General features: G+C 40.1%; 2 protein-coding genes across 5 annotated transcripts in view; both read right to left on the bottom strand.

The window, feature by feature from the left end:
- The window catches only part of MAP3K20 (mitogen-activated protein kinase kinase kinase 20), a 204406-nt gene that overhangs the window by 77944 nt on the left and 101439 nt on the right, over positions 1-25023 (bottom strand). For all 4 annotated transcript variants that reach the window (XM_063644683.1, XM_055289760.2, XM_063644684.1 and 1 more), the window contains exons 3-5: positions 24710-24797; positions 10219-10320; positions 5512-5577 (exon numbers count right to left, since the gene is read on the bottom strand). In XM_063644683.1, the coding sequence (XP_063500753.1) occupies positions 5512-5577; positions 10219-10320; positions 24710-24797 (256 nt within the window). The remainder of the gene's footprint in view (positions 1-5511; positions 5578-10218; positions 10321-24709; positions 24798-25023) is intronic.
- Positions 11954-14566, bottom strand: LOC129488058 (small ribosomal subunit protein uS10-like). The gene has a single exon (XM_063645596.1). The coding sequence runs from the start codon at positions 13140-13142 to the stop codon at positions 12783-12785; it is 360 nt and encodes a 119-aa protein (XP_063501666.1). The 5' UTR covers positions 13143-14566; the 3' UTR covers positions 11954-12782.

The following is a 25023-nucleotide window of genomic DNA, read 5'->3' as shown; positions in this document are numbered from 1 at the left end:
TCACTTTCCAGACGATGGGTGGCCGGGCAGAGGCGCTCCTCACCTCCCAGACGATGGGTGGCCGGGCAGAGGCGCACTTCTTCCCGGACGGGGCGGCCGGGCAGAGGCGCTCCTCACTTCTTCCCAGACGGGGCGGCCGGGCAGAGGCGCTCCTCACTTCTTCCCGGACGGGGCGGCCGGGCAGAGGCGCTCCTCACTTCTTCCCGGTGGGGCAGCCGGGCAGAGACGCTCCTCACTTCCCAGACGGGGCGGCCGGGCAGAGGCGCTCCTCACTTCTTCCCGGACGGGGCGGCCGGGCAGAGGCGCTCCTCACTTCTTCCCGGACGGGGCGGCCGGGCAGAGGCGCTCCTCACGTCTTCCCGGACGGGGCGGCCGGGCAGAGGCGCTCCTCACTTCTTCCCGGACGGGGCGGCCGGGCAGAGGCGCTCCTCACTTCTTCCCGGACGGGGCGGCCGGGCAGAGGCGCTCCTCACTTCTTCCCGGACGGGGCGGCCGGGCAGAGGCGCTCCTCACCTCCCAGACGATGGGTGGCCGGGCAGAGGCGCTGCTCACTTCCCAGACGATGGGTGGCCGGAAAGAGGCACTCCTCACTTCCCAGACGGGGCGGCCGGGCAGAGGCGCTCCTCACTTCCCAGACGGGGCGGCCGGGCAGAGGCGCTCCTCACTTCCCAGACGGGGCGGCCGGGCAGAGGCGCTCCTCACTTCCCAGACGGTGGGTGGCCGGGCAGAGGCGCTCCTCACTTCCCAGACGATGGGTGGCCGGGCAGAGGCGCTCCTCACTTCTTCCCGGATGGGGCGGCCGGGCAGAGGCGCTCCTCACTTCTTCCCGGACGGGGCGCCCGGGCAGAGGCGCTCCTCATTTCTTCCCAGACGGGGCGGCCGGGCAGAGGCGCTCCTCACTTCCCAGAAGGGGCGGCCGGGCAGAGGCGCTCCTCACTTCTTCCCGGACGGGGCGGCCGGGCAGAGGCGCTCCTCACTTCTTCCCGGACGGGGCGGCCGGGCAGAGGCGCTCCTCACTTCTTCCCGGACGGGGCGGCGGGGCAGAGGCGCTCCTCACCTCCCAGACGATGGGAGGCCGGGCAGAGGCGCTCCTCACTTCCCAGATGATGGGTGGCCGGGCAGAGGCGCTCCTCACCTCCCAGACAGGGCGGCCGGGCAGAGGCGCTCCTCATTTCCCAGACAGGGTGGCCGGGCAGAGGCGCTCCTCACTTCCCAGACGATGGGTGGCCGGGCAGAGGCGCTCCTCACTTCCCAGACGATGGGTGGCCGGGCAGAGGCACTCCTCACTTCTCAGACGGGGCGGCCGGGCAGAGGCGCTCCTCACTTCCCAGAGGGTGGGTGGCCGGGCAGAGGCGCTCCTCACTTCCCAGACGGTGGGTGGCCGGGCAGAGGCGCTCCTCACTTCCCAGACGGTGGGTGGCCGGGCAGAGGCGCTCCTCACTTCCCAGACTGTGGGTGGCCGGGCAGAGGCGCTCCTCACTTCCCAGACGGTGGGTGGCCGGGCAGAGGCGCTCCTCACTTCCCAGACGGTGGGTGGCCGGGCAGAGGCGCTCCCCACCTCCCAGATGGGGCGGCGGCCGGGCAGGGGCTGCAATCCCAGCACCCTGGTAGGCCAAGGCAGGCGGCTGGGGGGTGGAGGCTGCCGCGAGGCCAGACCACGCCACCGCACTCCAGCCTGGGCAATACTGAGCACTGGGTGAGTGAGACTCCGTCTGTAGTTCCAGTAGCTCGGGAGGCTGAGGAGGGCAGAGCACTCGGCGTGAGGAGCTGGCGACCAGCGTGGCCAAGATGGCGAACGCGTGCCTGCAGTGAAAGGAGAAAAGGCAGGCCGTGGTGGCGCGCGCCGGCAGACCCAGGCAGTCCGCGGCGCGGGCAGCAGCAAGCCGAGTAGATTGCACCCTGGGCCCGAGAGGGAAAAGAAAGAAAGAAAGAAAGAAAGAAAGAGAGAGAGAGAGAGAGAGAGAAAGGAAGGAAGGAAGGAAAACCATAAACTTCTATTTCTGGCTTCAATATGGGATTATGAAAGGTGAAATCAATGTATTTACAGCATTGAGGATTTTGCAAAAGGGGGCTGACATTAAAACAAAAACTTAATTCCATTAGGTACTGATTAAAAAGGCTTCTGAGACACTTGTTTTATCCAAATGCAGTACTATCCAGTAAGAAAGGCACATATTAGTAGTAGTTAGGAGAACCGAATTTTTACCTGGGTTCTGCCTGTGTACTGCCAATGTGATACTGAGGTAGTCATTAGCTTTACTACTTCATATTATATATAGGGTTTCCAACCAACTGAGTGATTTTTGTTAAAGGTGGAGAGAATATTCATTCACTTGTTCATAAATTCATTCATTTAATAAATATTTGCTGAGGCCACTGTGGGGTAAGGCCATGTACAATGCTGTGGAACAGGACTGTAAGCAAGTCTGCCACTGTCTTTGCTCTCAGGGGGTTTATATTCTTATCAGAGAAACAATTAAATAAACATCTACAACAAAGTGGGATAGATTCCATGATGAGAGAAACAAACAATACTATAGAGCCAAAGAACAATGATATCTATGTCGAGGGAGGTCAGATGAAGTTTCCTGTAAGAAATGATGCTTATGCTAAAACCTGAAAAACACAAGAGTTAACCAGAAAGAGGAGGGCTGAGGGAGGAAAGTAGTTTCCTAGGCAGAAGAGAGAGCCTATGCAAAAACTCAGGAGCAGACAAAAAACGCATGGCAATTTTGGAAGGTAGGGGCCAGGTCAAGAACAGAAAGAGCCAGCGAACAATTTTGTGTGGCGGAATGAAATGAGCAAAGGTGCAGAGGGCAGACTATGGCAGAGAAGAATAGACCTGGAGGCAAGGGGATCACTTTGCACTCAAGGTTTTCTGGTCCAGCAGACAGATGAGGACACCTGTACTAAGGCAGTGGCAAAGGACAGGAGAAAAGTTGACTGAGTCAAAAAATATTTAGGATGTAGGATCACCTAGGCTTGATGAATGGCTGGATATTGGGGGAGAAGGAAGCGAACTCAAGGATAAAATCAGATAAAGAAGCAATACAGATTAATGGTTAGAATAGGAGCTCTGGCTTTAAACTGTAACTACTATTTATCTCATTTCTGGCTTGGGCAAACAGTATTGCCACTCAGTAAAGGAAATGCAGGGATGATTTTTTGGGGTTAGGGAGAAAATGAAAAGATTAATTTGGACATAATATATTTTAGGGTCTTAAAAAACATCTATGCGGATGTGTCTAATCAGCAGATAGGTACATAATTTTAAAGTTGAGATCTGTTTTTGAGTGTTAATATGTAATAGGGTTTTTATGGGAACGCAAGAATCAGAGCATAAGAGGAGATGAGTCCGAGGAGATGAGTCCAAGGATAAAGTTCTGAAGAACTGTTTCAGATGTTTCTGTTGTAAACCGTGCAGTGCCTTGAACATGACAGATGATCAATACTTACTAGTTACTGATGATTTTACCAAGGAGGGAAAATGATCTTTGTATGATCTAATATTTGAAAATAGCCTCAGGGTAAACCTGATACTATAAGTAGTAAGCTATAAACTTTTACAAATAGAAATGCAAATATTATTAATTTTATATTCAGCTTTCTCATTGTAAGATTAACAAGTGCTCATTAGAAAAACTGCCATTATAAAAATACATAACATAGAAAGTGAAACTCTGGTTACCTTTCCAAGGGAAAAAGAATTACTATAAGTTAGGTCTATATTCTTTCAATATGAGTCTATGTGTGTTCCTATTTAGTAACTATAATACATATAACTGTAACTTTTTAAAATGGGGACATTCTCTATTGTTTATATAACAATATAGACAAAATATGTCTTCATAATGATAGCAAGGATAAATCCATAATTTAGTTAATCATTCCTCTTTTGTAGAAGATTTAAGATATACTGAAGTCAAATGACATAGTTTTTTTTTTTTTTGAGACAGAGTCTCGCTGTCGCCCAGGCTGGAGTGCAGTGGCACTATCTCGGCTCACTGCAGGCTCTGCCCCCCGGGGTTCACGCCATTCTCCTGCCTCAGCCTCCTGAGTAGCTGGGACTACAGGCACCCGCCACCTCGCCCAGCTAATTTTTTGTATTTTTTTAGTAGAGACAGGTTTTCACTCTGTAAGCCAAGATGGTCTCGATCTCCTGACCTCGTGATCCGCCCACCTCGGCCTCCCAAAGTGCTGGGATTACAGGCGTGAGCCACCACGCCCGGCCAAATGACATAGTTAAATTGAAATTCTAAGCATGAACTGAAAATTTACAAATTCATAAAACTCTGATCTTTTCTACTACAGTCTAGATTATTTCCTAATGACTTCCTGTTAGCTGACCATATATCAAAAGTGCTTAGTTCCAGGAAGCTTATGTTTAAGAAGAACCAAAGAATACATGATAACCTAGAAGAGGAAAGGACAAGCAGATAGGGTTAAATTGGTGGTCCAACCTGGACTACTGATGAGTGGCAGGTGCCGATAACTTCCCTCCCCGCCCCCATCCCTTCACCCCCTGCTAAACACACACACACAAACCTCACAGTCCTGAGGCACGTGCAAGGGTACCTGATCGATTCATTCCCTGGTCCTCTTCCACTACTTGTCATCACCACCCATTCTAAGGATCATACTATTAGCATATACTCATTTTAATTAAAGATCTCCCAAAAATAGATAGTTCTCTTCCTCCTTACTGAGAAGGAGCATTTAGAAAGCATGTAAATAATTAGTTGATTGGAGGGTATTCAAAAAAGTGGCAAACTCTGATGTTTACTTTAGCTAGTGCTATAACCCTACTGCCTTTCTCAGATAACTCTGAAGTGATGTAACAGAAGAAGCATTCTGTTACCACTCCTACTTGAAGGTAATGTCTAATCCTGAAAGTTATTTTAAAATGCTCACCCTCCAAATTATAAAATACAGGGCCATAAATAAGCTTCAGAAAGTACAGAAGAAGAGAAAGAAGAAAAAGAGAGCCTTTACTTTCCAAACTTCCAAACATGTGGCTCATTTCTGGGCACTACTCCAGGTAATACAGGCATGACTGGCATCAACAATTCACACCATGCAATTCAGATGCAACAAGAACAAAATTCAAAATTGATAGTGCACAAAGCCACCTAAAAATAGAAGACTAAAAATATATGACTGCATACTTTGACACAGCAGTATCTCTTTTAGAAAATGATTCTAGGGAAATAATTAGGGATGTCTTGAAAAATTTGGCTGAAATATTAAGCCCAACATTTCTTATCAGAGAAAAAATGTAAACAATTCAAATGTCCACATTCTGGGCTATATTTATACAGTGAAATACTATGCAGCTTCTTCAAATAATATCGAGATTTTTGTTATTTATTGACAGTAGAAAGGCTTCCATGGTATCAGCAGTGAGTCCAATAGTAGGTTACAAAAGATATGTAAAAGAATGATGCTCATTTCTACACCCAAGTGTATGTAATTTGTAATAAAATAGGTAAAATAAAAACATAACTACATTACCATTTCTTGACTTGAGGTCTCTGTGAATCACCTTGACAGGAGCCTCCATATGTAAATAGTGCATTCCTTTTCACACAAGAAGAAATAAAGGCCTATTAATATTTTTCAACATTACATCAGTATTACCTTCCATAGTTTTGCAAAGAACTCAAGAGCAGAAACTAATTCACGTCTTATTCTTCCATGACTGATAAAATGAAAACAGAATATGTCTACATTAGTAACGTGTATATGTGAAGTCAAATTTATAAGCTTTAATCTCTTAGAGTTTGGAATTTGACTGTGGATGTAAATCTAGCTTTTTACAATACCTAATAAGGACACCTTAATTTTCTGCAGTCTGCATGAAAATAGCACAGTAACCACTGAAAGGAGGGCTCCACGACTAAGGTATTCCGCTACCAACTACCTTCTAAATCTGCCAAAGTTCTGAGTAAAATTTGCGGTTTTCATCTGGTTGTCTGCAGGTACCCAACTGCAGATTCTGATGTCCAGTTACCAAAGTTCTGGATGTCTATGGTTACCCAGCTGCAGCTTGGCTTTTTCTCAGTACCCATTCCAACAAGACCTGGGAGTGGATGTGGGGTAGTGGTGAGGAGAACTGGGAGGACTGATTAGTTACGGTGGGTAAATAATTTTACGATCTTCAGATAAAAAAGTATACAGTAGTTACAAAGTATTTCATTCCTTTTACAAGGATAAATCTTTGAGATAATCTGTATTTCAACATACTCCAAAATTCTTTCCATCATATTTAGGATGTAAATCAAATTACATCAGTATATTGGGTGTATATAAACTTTATAGAGCTTTATTATTTTGAATCAAAAATTATACTTTAAAGACACATTTTATGGTTACCCTCTTAGTAATTTTTGACTCTTTCTGCATTTACATATTGTCTACCCCTTTAGAATAAAAAAAGGATGATTTTCTACTAAAATATATCCTCTTTATTTCTCAAGTTGTCTTTTCTAACTAATGGCAGAAATAGCCTCCCCCTCACCTCCAAATCAAACAGGCTTCTTTTTAAAATGAACAATGCACTGAAAATAATTTAATAAGAGGCTTTGGCTTTTTAAAGCATATAGAGAGGTTAATTTTTAAATCTTTATTCTTCTACTATTTTAATTATTATATATTGAAGAATCGTGAAAGGATAAAGAAAATTTAAACTCTTGCCATTTAATGATATCACTGAAGAGTCAAGTTAACACAAGTATTAGTAATTATGTGATCTTAAATAAGATGTAACTGGGATAAAGGAAATTTCTCTTCTGATATGAAGTTCTACATCCCTCAAACTGCAAAAATTCAGTAGTTACAACTTGGGTAGCATTTAATAATCTATATGACTGGATTTCATAGTTACCTCTCTCTTGCTTTAGAATCAAATTCCTTAATAATTTTTCAGGTAGAATCTGTATAATTACTACTACTGGTAGAGATAGTTTCTACACTTGCTGACAAGATTTCAAAAAACAAGACTCAAATACAAAAGCTTTAAATATAGGCACTTTCCTTCCTCATGGAAGATTATAAGAAAAAAGTACCATAAAGTATTAGTGTACGATGCATAGTATACATTTAAATAATATTTCATATAAACAATAGTCATCACACTCACATAAAATTCTATTTAATGTTTTTGTAGATCCATCTATAATTCTGCCTTATATTTATTGCAAACAATTAAGAAGGCTGAAAAATACTTTCATCAGGTGTACATTCAGGGTTTCCTAAAAAAAAGAATTGGCAAGTGTAACTGAGGAGACTTTTGGGGACAACTGGAATGAGTGGTGACCATTTTGAAAGTGGATTGGAGTTTATCTGCTTTAATTGTTCCTTTTAAGCATTGCTGATCAACTTGCAGCAATTTCATATATACTTGCTGGTCCACCCTCCATTATCCTCACATCTAGAAAGAAGAGAATCTTTTTTGCTTTGAGGAGATATTTTCTCAACAGCAATGATGCTGAGCAATGCCTATTTTAAAATGAATGAATCAACCTTTACTTAAAATATTCATTTTTTGATTTCTCAACATATCATTGCTCCAGTGGATTCGATCATAGGTTAAACTGAAAGGTACATAGCTGAATTTGAAACAGAATCAACAAAAATCAAGCCTTTCTACTTAATCTCTTAAATTCTTAAGTTCTACACCCAGCTTATCAGAGAAAGCTGAAGTAATTCCTAAAGCCTTGATTTGTTTTTTTTATGGGCCATCTTAAAGGATTTTTAAATGTTAAGTATTACTTGCGTCCATAAACATACAAGCCTCTTCTCTGCCTTACTCTTCTCACCTGAGGTCAAACACATTAGCCAGACAGGCAAAAGGGATTTTATTAATCTGCAGTTTTGGACACCATCAGGGGGTCCAATTCCATTCTCTCCTTCCCTTTTTTTATTTTTATATTTTTGAGACGGAGTCTCACTCGGTTGCCCAGGCTGGAGTGCAATGGCCCAATCTTGGCTCACCGCAACCTCCGCCTCCCGGGTTCAAGTGATTCTCCTGCCTTAGCCTCCTGAGTAGCTGGGATTACAGACATGCGCCACTATGCCCGGCTAAATTTGTATTTTTAGTAGAAACAGGGTTTCTCCATGTTGGTCAGGCTGGTCTCGAACTCCTGACCTCAGGTGATCCGCCTTCCTCGGCTTCCCAAAGTGCTAGCATTATAGGCATGAGCCACCGTGCCTGGCCTCTCCTTCCTTATTTTTAATTCTAGTACCAGTTTTCTACCTAATTATTACTATTTTTTTTCTAGACTGAGTCTCACTCTGGCTGGAGTGCAGTGGCTTGATGTTGGCTCACTGCAAACCTCTGGGGTTTGAGCGATTCTCCTGCCTCAGCCTCCTGAGGAGCCGGGACTACAGGCGAGTAGTGCACCACCACGCCCAGCTAATTTTTTGTATTTTTAGTAGAGACAGGGTTTCGCCTTGTTGGCCAGGCTGATCTCAAACTCCTGGCCTCAAGTGATCCACCCGCCTCGGCCTCCCAAAGTGCTGGGATTATAGGCGTAAGCCACTGCACCAGGCCCAGTTTGCTACCTAATTCGATTCCTTCTCTTCCTTGCCCTTCTGATGCAGAGCACTAGCACTCTTGAGAAAACACCAAGAATGACTCAGCTGATGTGGAGCCAAGAGACTTACCCCTCTGTCGGGATGATGTGGCATGTGGTTAAGGGGGTGCAGGGAGAAGAGGTTCCCGGGCTGGGAACCAGGGATGCTTAAGTAGAGCACAGCAGGAAGCAGGGTGACTGATGTTAGCTGTTTTGTTTGCTGTCTATCTATTCCAGGAGCCAATAAGTAATAACATGGGTGTAACTGGCTGAGCACCCTAAATGCAAATGTGTGTAAGGTGATGTGCTGTAAGTTAAGTATCACCTATATATGCATTTACATTATTTAAGGGTATTTCCACAATGCTGCAGGCAGCTCCTAATAAAGGCACATCACCTTGCTTACAGAGAGCTGGTCCTTGTGTTCTACTGACGTGCAGAGAAGTCACTATGATATTACATGAAAATATCTTTAAGAATATGAAAGTTTAAGCATGATTTGAGATGCCCGATGCGTTAATACACAATTAAGCAAGTTAACATAAAGTCAGGTACACCACCCTAAACACAGAGCTTATTATTTTTATAATGTAATGAGGCATCATTCAGCAGCAGCATCTAGCATGAAACTCAAAAAAATTTTTTTTTCACTTTCCCTATTTGAAGAATTTGGTAGGTGTTGATGAAACTTGAAATAGACAATTCCCCAAAGGAAAGACTACTACTTTTGGAAGTCACACAGTGAAATCAACGTATGAGTTGCTCCCCTTACTGAGTGCTAAATCACATTATATTTGCTTTGTAAAGAGATGCTTGTAGAGAATGGAGTAGTAAAATGTAAAGGAGTTAGTTGCCCCAGGAAAATTCAGGCACACTTTGTAGGGGTTGCTAGAATACAAATATAACTGTCAGTGTTCATTATTTAGATGAAGTTGTTTCCAAAGCAACTCTGACAGTTATAAATAAAGCCCAGAAATGTTCAGTTAGGAAAATGGAAAAAAAAAAGATAAAAATAAATGAAGTTTGAATTGCTTTAGAAAGCATTCATCTATACAAGAATGTATGAGAAAAAAGACTGGGCACCTTGTTTAGGGGTTTGGTGTATTAAAAATATTTAATTCCAACAGCGATGCCTAAGTAAGTTTACATTAAATGTAAAATAAAATCTGAATTGCTTTTACATGGCAGGACAAATAAAAAATTTTTTTGCAAGTGGTTTCTATTTTTAGCATGTTATATATACAAAATGAGTAGAACTAATCCTACAATAAATCATGTTTTCTGGATACTGAGTCTAAGTAGAGACTTTCAGAACAACAGAATTATGATTTTTCCATTTAATGTGTCAAGCAAGCTAGTCAATTATAATATCACAAAACATGACAAACATGTCTGCCCTGAAGCTACAACTAGATTTCATGCATAGAAATAAAGTAGAGAAAAGAGGAAGAGAAAAGGAATTCAGGAGTGGAAAGGCAATGACCTAAAATATTATCTGTACCATCAGCTGTGGAATTCTTACTACTTTTGGTCTGAAAAAAGAACATCTAAAGATAGAATAAAACATTTTCTGACGTTAAGTCCCCATTTCAGGAGGGGAAAATGCACCCCACTAATTCTATAAGAATATACCAAATATTATTACCTTTGGCTACATCAGTGGCCCAGGTCATAATGTGATCCATATCCATCTCCTCACTTCTATTACTGTTAATGTAATCATAGAGTGATCCCAGAGAAGCATATTCTAGTTTAAAAGGAAAGATAAGCATATAATTAAAATCAAGGTACATTTCAGAAATAAGACTTTATATTTTCATTGAGAAAATACGTTAAAGAATTTAACAAAAGACATCAAAAATATATAAAAAATTGTTCCATGGTGTGGTTTCTAAAAGTTAATGTCATCCTGAAAAATATCTGTCAAACACAAGACAGTAACATACAATGAATAGTAAACTTCCGTTGAGAATCAAAAGCCATTTAGCCAGAACTGAGAAACACGAAGAGGTTGGAAGAATAAATTTGAAACAAAGGTATGTATATAAATAGGTATTTCTTTTAAAGGTTGTTATTCTTATGAGATAGATATTAAATGCATAAATCAGACAGCTTATATGACAGTGTAAACAAATCAATTGTCACATAAGGACTTAGAAGAGCTCTCAAAATTTAAGCACAAAAGGTCAAAAAAGTGAGAAAAATCCTTTAAAAATGAAGTATAAATTACATACCATAAACTTACCTGCAATAAGTATATTATTGGATGATTTTTAGTAAGTTCATAAAGTTGGGCAACCACCACCACAATCCAGTCTTAGAACCTTTCCATCACTACAAATAGTTCTCTTGTGCCAGTTTGCAGTTAATCATCACTCTCACCCCAGCCCTACAATCTGCTTTTTCTCTCTACCAGTGTGCCTTTTCTGGATAGTTCATATAAACAGAATCATACAAATTGTTCCTCGTGTCTGACATCATTCCCTTAGCATAATATCTTTTTTTCTTTCTTTCTTTCTTTCTGGAGTCAGGGTCTTGTTCTTTGCCCAGGTTGGAGTGCAGTGGTGTGATCACAGCTTACTGCAGCCTTGATCTTGGCTCACTGTGGCCTCCACCTCCCAGGCTCAAGCAATCCTCCCACCTCAGCCTCCCAAGTAGCTGGGACTACAGGCACACACCACCATGCTGAGGCTGACGTGTTTTTTTGTTTGTTTTTTTTTTTTTCGGTAGAGATGAGGTCTTGCTATGTTGCTTAGCGTAATCTCAAACTCCTGAGCTCAAGCAATCCTACCTGTCTCAGCCTCCCAAAGTGCTGGGATTACAGGCTTGAGCCACTGCGCCTGGCCGAATAATGTTTTCAAAGTTCACTCAAGTGGTAAGCGTACAAGAAGACTTCATTCTGTTTTATTGCTGAATACTATTCTGTTGTATGGATATACTACATTTGGTTTATTCAGTCCCCAGCTGATAGATATTTGGATTGTTCCTAGTTTTTGGCTATTACGAATAATGCTCCTATGAACATTTGTGTACATGTTTATGTATGTAAATGTGTTAATTTTTCTTGTGTAGATTTCAGGGACTGATATTGCAGGGCCATATGGTAAGTTTATGTCTAACTTTTAAAGAAACTATCAATCTGTTTTCCAAAGAGGCTGTACCATTTTATATTCCTGCCAGCAATGTATGAGGGTTTCAGTTTCTCCACATCCTCACCAACATTTGATATTGTCTTTTTTTTTTTTTTGAGAAAGGGGTCTTGCTGTGGTGCCCCGGCTAGTCTCAAACTTCAAACTTCTGTTGTCAAACAATCCTTCCCTGCCATCCTCTGCCTCACAAGTAGCTGGGATTACAGGTGCATGTGAATGTGCCCAGCAGTATTGTCTTTTTTTTTTTGATTATGGCCATTGTAGTGGGTATCTCACAGTGCTTTTAATTTGCATTTCCCTAGTGACTAACGAAGTTGGGCATCTTTTTATGTGTCTATTAGCCCCTTTTATATATTCTTAAGCAAAATATCTATTCAAACCTTTTTTTTTTTTTTTTTTTTTTTGAGACGGAGTCTCGCTCTTTCACCCAGGCTGGAGTGCACTGGCACAATCTCGGCTCACTGCAGGCTCCGCCCCCCAGGGTTCACGCCATTCTCCTGCCTCAGCCTCCCGTGTAGCTGGGACTACAGGCGCCTGCCACCTCGCCCGGCTAATTTTTTGTATTTTTAGTAGAGACAGGGTTTCACCGTGTTAGCCAGGATGGTCTCGATCTCCTGACCTCGTGATCCACCCGCCTTGGCCTCCCAAAGTGCTGGGATTACAGGTGTGAGCCACTGCGCCCAGCCTATTCAATCTTTTGTCCATTTTTACGCTGGGTTATTTTATTGAGTTCTAATAATTTTTTTTAGTTCTAGATACAAGTCCTTTGTCATATATATGATTTGCAAATATTTTTTCCCAGTCTGTCATTTGTCTTTTCATTCTCTTAAGATCATCTTTTAAAGAGCAGAAATTGTTAATTTTTATAAATTCCAATTTACCAATTTTTCTTTTATGGCTGTGCTTTTGGTATCATTTCTAAGAACTCTTTGCCTAACCCCAGAGCATGAACATTTTCTCCTATTTTTCTTTTCAGAGTTTATAGTTTAACCCTTATGCTTAGGCTTATGATCCATTTTTTTTTTTAACAACTGGTAATCAATTTATTAAAATAGTTGACTTAAGCATCTGCAATGGTGACTTCCACCTCAACTCCTGGCTCAATACTGATGGAAGTAATCTGCTTAACAATCTCAGAAGGACTGTGCAAGTCACTGAGTCGCTTGTGAATTCTCATCTGGAAACGATCCCACGCCTTAGAACCTTCACCACAAGGAGTTTTTCTTGTAGTGATTCTCAAAGTCTTGGTAGGCATTTGAACTGGTCCTTTCACTTTGAGATTCTTTTCTTTTGCGCCTCTGATCAAGTCAGCACACACCTTTTCCAGGGATTTTACATTGCGGCTTGTTAGGGTGATTCGAATTCGGTGAATTGCCACCTCCGGCTCCACGGGTGTTTTTCCGGTATCCTTAAAAGCCATGGCTGCTGCGCGGCTTCCTGACTGACTTGTTCCTCGGTGAGAGCGAACAGCGGTGAGTCAGGAGCAGGAGCGTGTGGACCAGATATCCTCAGCACCTACGACCGCGTCTTCCTCAAAAAGCGCTTATGATCCATTTTGAGTTCATTTCATTTTTATGTATGGTCTGAGGTGTGGCTCTAATTTTTTTTTTTTTTGGCATATGGATTTATTTTTGAGACAAGGTCTCACTCTGTTGCCCAGGCTTGAGTGCAGTGGCACACTCTTGGCTCCCTGCAGCCTCAACCTCCTGGGCTCAAGCAATCCTCCCACCTCAGCCTCTCTAGTAGCTGGGATTACAGGTGCACATCACCATGCTGGCTAATTTTTGTTTGTATTTTTTGTACAGATGGAATTTTGTCATGTTGCTCAGGCTGGTCTTGAACTCCTGGGCTCAAGCGATCCTCTCACCTCAGCCTTCCACAGTGCTGGAATTACAGGCGTGAGCCACCACACCTGGCCCCAGCATATCAATTTCTAATTGTCTCAGCAATCAGACTGTCTTGGCATCTTTGTTGAAAATCCATTGCCAATCAATGTGAGGCTTCTTCCCTAGAATTTTAATTGTGTTTCTTTGGTCTATATCCCTGTAGATATTGTGCCAATATTGTATTATGTTGATTACTACAGATTTATAAGTTTTGAAATGAGGCAGTCTAAGTCCTCAAAGTTAGTTCGTTCTCAAAATTGGTTTGGCTATTTCTAGGTCTTTTGCATTACCACATACATTTTAGGATTGGCTTGTTAGTTTCTAAAAAAACGTCTGCTGGGATTTGGATAGGAATTGTGTGGAATTTATAGATCATTTTGGGGAGAACTGCCCTCTTGACAACACTGAATCTTCTAAACCATAAATATGTAAATGTGTATTTGTTTAGATCTTTAATTTTCTCAGCAATTTTTGTACTTTTCATTGTACAAGTCTTATACTTATTTTGTTAAATTTATACCCAACTATTTTATTCTTTTTGATGCTACTGTAAGTGGAATTGTTTCTTAATTTCATTTTTAGGTTGTTCACTCTCAGTATATAGAAATACAATAGATTTTTAAATGCTGATCTTGGCTCCTGTGACCCTTCCAAACATGTTTGTTAGTTTTAGTAGCTTTTGCGTGTGTGTGTGTGTGTGCATTCCTTAGGATTTTCTACCTATAGGTTGTCAGATAAGACAGTTTTATTTCTTCCTTTCCAATCTGGATGCCTATTACTTCTTTTTCTTGCCTGACCACACTGGCTAAAACCTTCAGTACAATGTTGAATAGATGTCAGAGTAGAACTTCTTTGCCTTGTTCCCAGTCTTGGGGAGAAAACATTCAGCTTTTCACCATGGAATAAGATACTAGCTGTGGGTTTTTGTAGATGCTCTTTATCAGGTTGGAAAAATTCCCTTTCATTCCTAGTGTGTTGAGATTTCTTTTTTTAAACTTTTTTTTTTTTGAGACGGAGTCTCACTCTGTCACGCAGGCTGGAGTGCAGTGGTGCAAACTCGACTCACTGCAAGCTCTGCCTCCAGGTTCACGCCATTCTCCTGCCTCAGCCTCCTGAGTAGCTGGGACTACAGGCACCCGCCACCATGCCCAGCTAATTTTTTGTATTTTTAGTAGAGATGGGGTTTCACTGTGTCAGCCAGGATGGTCTCGATCTCCTGACCTTGTGATCCGCCCGCCTCAGCCTCCCAAAGTGCTGGGATTACAGGTGTGAGCCATCGTGCCCGGCCAGTATTTCTTATTATCAGTGAGTGTTGCCTGTCAAATGCTTTTTCTGAATCTTTTTTTTTTTTTTTTTGAGACGGAGTCTTGCTCTGTCGCCCAGGCTGGAGTGCAGTGGCGCAATCTCGGCTCACTGCAAGCTCCGCCTCCCGGGTTCATGCCATTCTCCTGCCTCAGCCTCTCCGAGTAGCTGGGACTACAGGTGCCCGCCACCACGCCCGGCTAATTTTTTGTATTTTTAGTAGAAATGGGGTTTCACCGTGGTCTCGATCTCCTGACCTCGTGATCCACCCGCCTCGGCCACCCAAAGTGCTGGGATTACAAGAGTGAGCCACCGCGCCCGGCACTTTTTCTGAATCTTGAAATGATCATATAGGGTTTTTATCTTCTATTCTATGATTTTATTGTTTATTATGGTACCTTACATTGACTGATTTCAGATGTTAAGCCAACCTTCCATTTCTGGGATAAATTCTAATTGGAATTTATAATCTTTCTTATGGGTGGCTGGATTCAGTATGCTAATATGATTAAGAATTTTTACATCTATATTCATGAAGAATATTGGTCTGTCGCTCTCTTATGTCTCTGTATGACTTTGGTATCAGGATAATACTGCTTGTTCATATAGAATATTGGCATCTATTTTCTGAAAGAGTATGGGAAGAATTGATGTTATCTCTTCTGTAAACATTTTATAGAATTTACCAGTGAAATCATCTTGGCCTGGGCTTTTCTTTATGGAAATATTTAAAATTACTAATTCAATTATTGTTTTTTGAAGCAGTCTTGCTCTGTTGCCCAGGCTGGAGTGCAGTTGCATGATCTCAGCTCACAGCAACCTCCGCCTCCTGGGTTCAAGCAATTCTCATGCCTCAGCCTCCCAAGTAGCTGGGACTATAGAGGTGTGCCACCACGCCTGGCTAATTTTTGTATTTTTAGTAGAGATGGGGTTTTGCTATGATGGCCAGGCTGGTCTCGAACCCCTGGCCTCAAGTGATCTGCCCGCCTTGGCCTCCCCAGGTGCTAAGATTACAGGCTTGAGCCACTGCGCCCAGCCTAATTCAATTTTTAAATTACAGGTCTATTCAGAACTTCTGTTCTGATAATTTGTATCTTTTAAGAAAATTGTTCACTTCATCTAAATTGTCTAATTTATTGGCATAAAGATGGTCATAACATTTCTTTATAATCCTTATAAACTTCTGCAGGAGCCATAGCACTGCTCTTTCTTTCATTCCTGATTTTGCTAATCTTTATCTTTTCTTTTTTCTTGATCAATCTAGTTAAAGGCTTGTCAAATTTATTAATCTTTTCAAAGACTAAACTTTTAGTCTAGTCTTTAGATTAATAAATCCTTTAGTCTTTGGAAAGATTAACAGATCTAATAAGCTGATTTTTGCTATTGCTTTTCTGTTTTCTATTTTATTGAGCTCTGTTCTAATCTTTATTATTTCCTTTCATTGACTCACTTTGGTTTTAATTGGTCCTTCTTTCTGTAGTTTCTTCAGGTTGAGGCTCAGGTTATCCACTTCAGACTTTTCTTCTTTTTGATATAGGTGTTGAAAGCTATACATTTCCTTCTAAATACTGCCTTATCTGCATTCTATAATTTTAATATTCTATAATTTTGATATGTTACATTTTCATTTTCTTTCACTCCAAAATATTTTAAAATCTACTTTGATTTCTGGATGGGTGTGGTGGCTCACGCCTGCAATCCCAACACTTTGGGAGGCTGAGGTGGGTGGATCACCTGAGGTCAGGAGTTCCAAACTAGCCTGGCCAAAACGGTGAAACCCCATCTCTACTAAAAATACAAAAAATTAGCTGGGCATGGTGGCTATTCAGGAGGCCGTGGCAGGAGAATCGCTTGAACCTGGGAGGCGGAGGTTGTAGTGAGCTGAGATGGCGCCACTACAATCCAGCCTGGGTGACAGAATGAGACTTCATCTCAAAAAAAAAAAAAAAAAAAAATCTATTGTGATTTCTTCTTTGACCTAGTGGTTATCTGGCTGTGTGTTGCCTAATTTCCAAAATTTGGGAATTTTCCAGAATTTCTTTTGTTGTTAATTTCAATTTTAATTGCATTGTGATTAGAAAACACACATTGTATGGTATCAGTCCTCTTAGATGAACTGAGATTTATTTTATGGCCTCCCTTATGATGTATTCTGGAGAATGTTCCATGTGTACTTGAAAAAATATGTATTCTTTACATGTGAGTTAGGTAGAGTTGGCTGAGTGTTCTTCAAATCTTCTATATCCCATTTTATTTTCTGTCTAGCTGTTCTATCAATTATTGAGAGTGGAAAACTGTAATCAGTTACTGGTGAATTGCCTATTTCTCCTTTTAATTCAGTTAGTTTTGCTTCACAGACTTTGAGACCTGTTGTAGGTGTGTATACATTTCCAATTGCTATGTCTTTCTGATGTCTTGATCCTTTTATCATTTTGAAATGGTTCTATTTATCTCAAGTAATATTTCTTATTTTTGCTGTATTTTGTCTGAAATTTAATATAGTTACTCCAGCTCTCTGGTGCTTACTGTCTGCATGGCATATCTTTTTCTATCTTCTTATTTTCAACCTATTTGTATCTCTGAATCTACGATATGTCTCTTGTAGAGAGTACATAATTGCATCTTGTTATTTTTTAATCTAATCTGACAATCTCTGCCTTTGGAAATGTTTAGAACATCTACATATAATGTGATTATTGATATGGCTGGGTTTACGTTTGCCATGTTTTCTTCATGTCTCCTGTTCTTCTCAGTCTCCTGTTCCTCCTTTATTGTCTTCTTTTGCAATAAAAAATTTTAATCTATCATTTAAATCCTTGATTGATTTTTTATTATATTTATTGAATGACTTTCTTAGCAGTAGTTCAAGGGATCATAAAATGTATCTTAATGTAGCACAATCTACCTCAGTTTAATACTAATCTAATTACAATAAAATATAGAAGATTTTCTCCAATATAACTCCATTCCCTCCCTTATCCTTTATGCTATTGTTGTGATATATTAATATTACCTACATACATTTTAAAGTTAACAAAAGTGAACAAAAATGTATTGCTTTATACAATGTTATGTTTTTATTTTTATTCATCATTATCTTTATTTTAAAGGTAGAAAAACTGTAAGTTGAATGGTAATAAAAAACAAAAATAAAAGTAGGAAAACAGGCATTTCATGAAAAGTGAAATCCATTGTACAATGCCTAATATAGTCAAGGATCTTGAAATTAAATTGGTGTCTTAACTATCATTTCTTACCTTTAACCAATAAACATTATTTTTCTTTAAAGGAGATAAAAAGATTATTCATTAAATGTAGTGAAAATAAACATCATTAATTAAACACTATATCTCGCTAACCTCTTTACATCCATTAACGCTCTGTAGTAAAAATAATACTGGTTTTTGCTATGGCTTCGTATTTCTTTAAAATATTAACTAAAATAGATTTCTGATTTGGGAAACATGATAACCAGTGCCATTTGGTTTTAAAAAGAGTTGTATCTTAATCACCAAGACAAGACAGCAAGAAAACAATGACATGGTCACTTGAAGATTCTTTCAGTCTACTGTTCACCATCTAGTCAAACACCCATAAATTAATTCCAGCAAAACGCCTAAGAAATTCATTGATCAACCTCCAAAGCACATCAGAGAAAGTGCTAATATAGTGAACAGTAAAAACAACAATGGCAGCAGAACATCTTATTTAAACTTTTGAGATGATAAAACAGTACAGAACTGGGAACCCTTTGGAATTTTTTTCTTGTTTTGGTTAAGAAGATCATTAATACTTTACAAACTTCACACATATGGCCCACTGTAAGGTTTAAAGAATAAAAGGTTTAATAGAATAAGCAAGAGAATGCCATAAAACCTTTGAAATAAGAAACACTGCTAACTTTTACAAATACAAAGTTCCTCACGTTTCAATCAAGTTTAGTCAGCCCTCATTATTCATAAGGACAAGTAGGCCAGTTTACAGACAAGTGGCACCCTATGAATGGCTCTTAGGCATGACACAGTTCTTAAGATAAATATCTTTACACTTGGAACAGTCATGTGGATATTATAAAGATGGCAACTGCAGTCCCGTAAAATTATACTTAAGAAAAGAATGAGTCAACTTATATTCAGATACTTCTAATATCCCTCATATTTTAAGATGCTCTCTCCATTATTTTATTTGAACAACAAAATACTGTTTGGGGAAAAATACGTAAGTCTGAGATGACCTCCATCAAAGCTAGTTTTTCAAAGCTTATAAAGGTCACCTATATGAATAAGACAAAAGAGAGGGAGGGAAGTAGGGAGGGGCAACAAAATTTAATACAGAGCATTTATTCCTGGAACTATGAGCTCTCAATTCCAACTGTGGGATGTCACTGAAAACAAGTCTTCTAAAGATCACTCTGAAAAGCTGTCAGTTATGACTACAAATATAGCATATGGGACTAAAATATTCAACAATCCTAATGTTATGCCACTGGGTACTTGTAGCTTGAGATAAATATCCAGAGATAGTATAATACAGAGATTTCCCCAAAGCATGATATTTCAAACATCTTACACTACAGTGAAGACATTGTACTCCAAAAACCATGTTAACTTTAAAAAGTCATTCTAATGATGATGAAGACATGGAATACCATTTGACCCAGCAATCCCATTACTGGGTATATACCCAAAGGATTATAAATCATTCTACTATAAAGACACATGCACACGTATGTTTATTGCTGTACTATTCACAATAACAATGACTTGGAACCAACCTAAATGCTCATCAATGATAGACTGGATAAAGAAAATGTGGCACATATACACCATGGAATACTATGCAGCCATAAAAAAGGATGAGTTCATGTCCTTTGCAGCATGGATGAAACTGGAAACCATCATTCTCAGCAAACTAACACAGGAACAGAAAACCAAACACCGCATGTTCTCACTCGTAAGTGACAGTTGAACAATGAGAACACATGGACACAGGGAGGGGAACATCACAAACCAGGGCCTGTCGGGGGCGTTTATTTAATGCTAGGGGAGAGATAGCATTAGGAAAAATACCTAATGTAGATGACAGGTTGATGGGTGCAACAAACCACCATGGCACATGTATACTTATGTAACAAACCTGCACATTCTGCACATGTATCTCAGAATTTAAAGTATAATAAAAAGAGATACATGATTAAATAGTTTCATGACTTTGAAGTTGCAAGAAAGGCAATATTATTACCTTTATTTCATATAAAATGTCATCTTTAGGTACGTGGATAGCTAAACTAACATATTAACTATTTTAAATAAGCATTTAATTCTTTCATCCTTTTAGTTTTCCCATTGGAAATTGTGGACTCACTGTACACACATATAGTTACATGCTTTTCAAACCACTTCTCCGTAGAAAGTAGTTTACTGGATTTTAGTATAAAGTATTTGTTTCATTTTTTTTGAGGTCATTAAGAACCACATTAAGCAAAAATTTCCTTTTCATTTATAAGATGATTCTTCCCTTTGAGTTTTACGGTGACAATAGCTGGCTTTGAAAAATGTAAACATAATATCAGTATTGTTGAATTGTTGAAACAAATACCATTACCACGAAATATCTTTGTAATAAAATGTCACCAAGACCAAGCTTCATTTAAATTATAACTAATAGAATAAATAAATTTACGCAAATGTCTGAAATGTGTTATAACAAAATGTGACACTTGTCTCTAATTGACTAATAAAGACTAGCACAATATCAAAACATGCAAATTAGATGTATCTGTGCTTACAATAAATCAAGACCAAGTTAAGGGAAATGAGATTGGGCACTTAAAAATTAGTAAGTTTTCCTTGGCTGGGTTTAATGAGAATTTGGGCCTGCTGAGAAATCATGCAGAACTAGTCTCCTCTCTTAGAGGAGTAATAGAGGCTAACACAGAACAGGTAACTTAAGAGATCAGCCCCTGAGAACAAAGAGCAATTTCCAGGCATCTGGGATCCTAAATCACTTCTCACTGGAACCCTGGGACCCACTCTGCCACCCTTTCTTTACTCTTAGATTACCAGGTACTTTGGGTGTGGGTTCCTCTCCAATCTGGCTTGCTACAAAAGAGCTACATGGTCTGGTATCCAGCAACTCCTTCCTTCATCTCCCAGGAGCTCCCCCTGCCCTCACGTATCTATGTTTTACACACACACACACACACACACACACACACACACACACACACACACACACAAAGAAATAAAAGAATGGGAGTAGTACAGAATGAAGAGGTTTCCAAAGATCAAAGAAAAGATGATCCAGGCTGGGCGCGGTGGCTCATGCCGGTAATCCCAGCACTTTGGGAGGCTGAGGTAGGCAGATCATGAGGTCAAGAGACTATCCTGGCCAACATGGTAAAACCCTGTCTCTACTAAAAATACAAAAATTAGCTGGGGCGTGGTGGTGCACGCCTGTAGTCCCAGCTACTCAGGAGGCTGAGGCAGGAGAATTGCTTGAACCCAGGAGGTGGAGGTTGCAGTGAGGCCAGGTCGCACCACTGCACTTAGCCTGGTGACACAGCAAGACTCTGTCTCAAAAAAAAAAAAAAAAAAAAAGGAAAGATGATCCATTATTGTATCTTTTCTTTTGGCTTTGGACTCTGAGTTTCTTGTCACTCCATTTCTTTGTAGATCTGGGAGAAAGATGTTCATTTCCCTTCCAAGGGAAATAAATTGGTAGCTGCCTCTTAGTCTCTTCCCTGGGTCCCCTGATAAGCAGGTTTTATATGTCTATGATAAAAAAGTTTCAGCAAACACACATGCACAAGTATACACACACATACACACTCACCCAGAGATCATGTATTCTAGTCCCTTCATTCGCATGAGAAAACTGAGACAGAGAGAGATCATAGTGACCCATCTATGAAGCTCTGGCAGAATCAAGAGAAGATCTCACATCTCACAATTCCCATTCCATTGCTCATTCCATTCCACCACTCTGAGAAATCATTCTTTCAAGTTCTCAGCATGAATGACAACAGCTGCCTGCTGCAACAACATTTTCTATTAAAAAAAAAAACTGGCCGGGCACGGTGGCTCACGCCCGTAATCCCAGCAATTTGGGAGGCCGAGGCGGGTGGATCGTCTGAGGTATGGAGTTCGAGACCAGCCTGGCCAACATGGGGAAACCCCGTCTCTACTGAAAATACAAATATCAGCCGCGCGTGGTCACGGGTGCCTGTAATCCCGGCTACTTGGGAGGCTGAGTAACGAGAATCGCTGGAACCCGGGAGGCGGACGTTGTAGTGAGCAGAGATCTTGCCACTGCACTCCTGCCTGGGAAACAAGAGCGAGGCTCCATCTCAAAAAAAAAAAAAAAGAAAAAACCTACCTCAAATTTAATGGATTCAAGCCATCCAAGCTTCCTCCTTCAGAGCCTCCACTATTTGATAAATATAAGGTTCACAGAGGGGTATCTGGCTGGGGCTGGGTGATCAAGGTCAGTTTTCCCGCCTATCTTTGTTTCTCTCTTAACCGCCTCATACTAAGACTTATTTGTGTTCATTTCCAGTGGCTGAGTAAGTATCATCATCACTAATCCATGTGATTTCTTCACTCCCAAACTGGGCTCAGTTGTCATATTTTCTACTACCCATGCACAGAGCATAACTGTAGAAGGTAGGTTGAAAGGCTCACATAAACAAGAACTTAGATAATTAAAACTAACATCTCTAGGAACAAAGATAATCATATCAAATCAATACATTCAAAACACTAAAACTCACCTAACAGGTCTCTTTAATAATCAATCTCATAGGTCAATAAGAGAGCTATAAATATACAATCTACTACTACCTCATAATCTGAAACTTGTGTTGTTTTAATTCTTTATGTTTAATGTTAACAGTTGCTTACTTACTGGCTCTACAGGGAAAGAGATATAGATCCATAAAAAACTAATCAATTTAACTGAAGAATTTGGGTAGGTGCAAGCATGAGTAGAGAATGCTAAAGGGATGAATGAAATAAAGGACTGACGTCTAATACCAATACTGAATGAAAGCAAACTTCTTGGATTCTTTCTCCCTCTTTCAGATGAGGTGACCTAAGGGAAACATGCTGCCTAAGAATGTTTCATATCTTCCTACTGAGAGTAAACTCTTGGAAAAAGAATTTCATATCACCACTCAAGTCCCCTTTTCTACCCTTCACCCTCACCTCAAGAAACTAGAAAACTTCATGAATAGCTCATTAGTTGGCCAAAAATATTTTCAAAATGCATTAAACACCAAGAGTATATAATAAGACACAGAGTTTCTAATCTCTTAGGAGTATCACACTTTCTTTGGGAGGAATAACATCAGCCACAAACAAGCATCAGAACACTGGATTCAGATTTAAAAAGTAAATATAACTAGTAAAACGAAGTAGATACAATGGACATGGAAAAAAGGAGCCACATGGTATAGGGGTCAGAGAAAGGTTTAATTTTAAATCAGAAGTCTGACTTAAAATGTGAGGTATGGTTACCTCCCCCTCAACCAACAATATAACCCATTCTTGGGTATTCACGTTTATAAGAAATATAGACTCAAGATAAAAATTGCTACATGCCCCATTTCAGTCACAGATCTAAAGACAGTGAATTGGGGATAAAAGTCCCTCCACTTAAGAACTTAGGTTAAAATGCTACTAATAGTAAAAGTATGTTAAACTACCCGCCGCCAGAAGATGGAATAATAGCAACCATGTCTCTCTGAGTTTAAGAACCAGTCAGCTCACAGCCTTCCAGAACCTAGCTTGCATAGAAGAGGAGCTTCTGTGGAGAATCAGCTTGAGAAATTTCTACTGCTTTGGTTCTACCACTAGCTAGGTGACCATGGGAAAGTTGCTTAAGTTAGAGATGTAGTTTCTTACTAGTAAAATAGGAATTATTTTATTTATTTCATAGGATTACTGTAAGTATTAGATGAGATAATTTATAGAAAGTACTTAATACAATCCTTTTTATTGAGGGTGTTTTGTTATTTTCTATAAAGACCATCCAGGTTCTCACCTCTACCGTAGGAGATGATGTGGCTGATACTTAAAGGTTTTCTTGTTTGACTTTGTTTTAATCAAAGAATTGCCAAGATAAAGATCAAAGTTATTTGTTGTAAAACCGAGTTATTATAGACCTACAAGCTATTCAGTGGATTATACAAATATGAGCATAAAGCATTAAAGATATGTGTCTTTCTGTATTTTCATGTGGCAAAACTTTCTATGTGCTCCTTTTTAGAAAGGGCATTTCTGTCAGTTATAAACTGCTGCTCCAAATTATGTGATAATTTAGATCAAGGTCATTACCAACTTAGTTGACCAAACCTGAAAAATATTGTTCTTATGTCAGAGACCTCGAAGAAAGAATGCTCTAATGGGATTAAAATGCCTTGCAAAGAATTACAACATGAATAGCTCAAGAAATCTTAATTTATAAAAGGTCACAGAGTTACAAAAAACATCTTTCATTTCAGCTAATTAAATGAAATTTTAGTTAAATGGCACCTTGAAATATTGGTATTGCAGCTGCGAGTGCATTTAAATAGCATTTACGCAGATATAATTAGCACAATTAAACATGGGTAGAAGTGGAAACACTATTCTTAATTATATTGATATAATCAGTTTTATTAATGCTTTATAGCAACAAAAGTGACATCTGACAGTAACATACAATTCATGACTGAACCTAATATTAAGCATTTTAGCATATTAAGGAATCTAAAGCTAGGTAATTGGAAAAAGAAAGAAGTCAAACACTGAGTTCTTACCTGTGACAATGCCATAGTTGGGAGGTTCAAGAATTACTCCATAAAACTGGATGATGTTTCTGTGACTGAGGACACTGAGTATTTCTGCCTGTACAAAAAATAAAATGCAAAGTTGCATAACATTTCACATTTATAACAGTCAAATAAAACAGGCTTCCTACTCATTTTTTCTTTTTCAGCTAGGGTCTTGCTGTGTTGCTCAGGCTAGAGTGCAGTGGTGTGATCTTGGCTCACTGCAGCCTTGGCCTCCTGGGCTCAAGTAATTCTCCTGCCTCAGCCTCCCAAGTAGCTGGGACTACAGGCACGCACCACTA

The sequence above is a fragment of the Symphalangus syndactylus genome, chromosome 8 (assembly GCF_028878055.3).
Source record: "Symphalangus syndactylus isolate Jambi chromosome 8, NHGRI_mSymSyn1-v2.1_pri, whole genome shotgun sequence".
NCBI classification, from domain to species: domain Eukaryota; kingdom Metazoa; phylum Chordata; class Mammalia; order Primates; family Hylobatidae; genus Symphalangus; species Symphalangus syndactylus.
The sequence above is the reverse complement of the archived record's forward strand: the minus strand, read 5'-3'. Positions and strand labels throughout refer to the sequence as shown.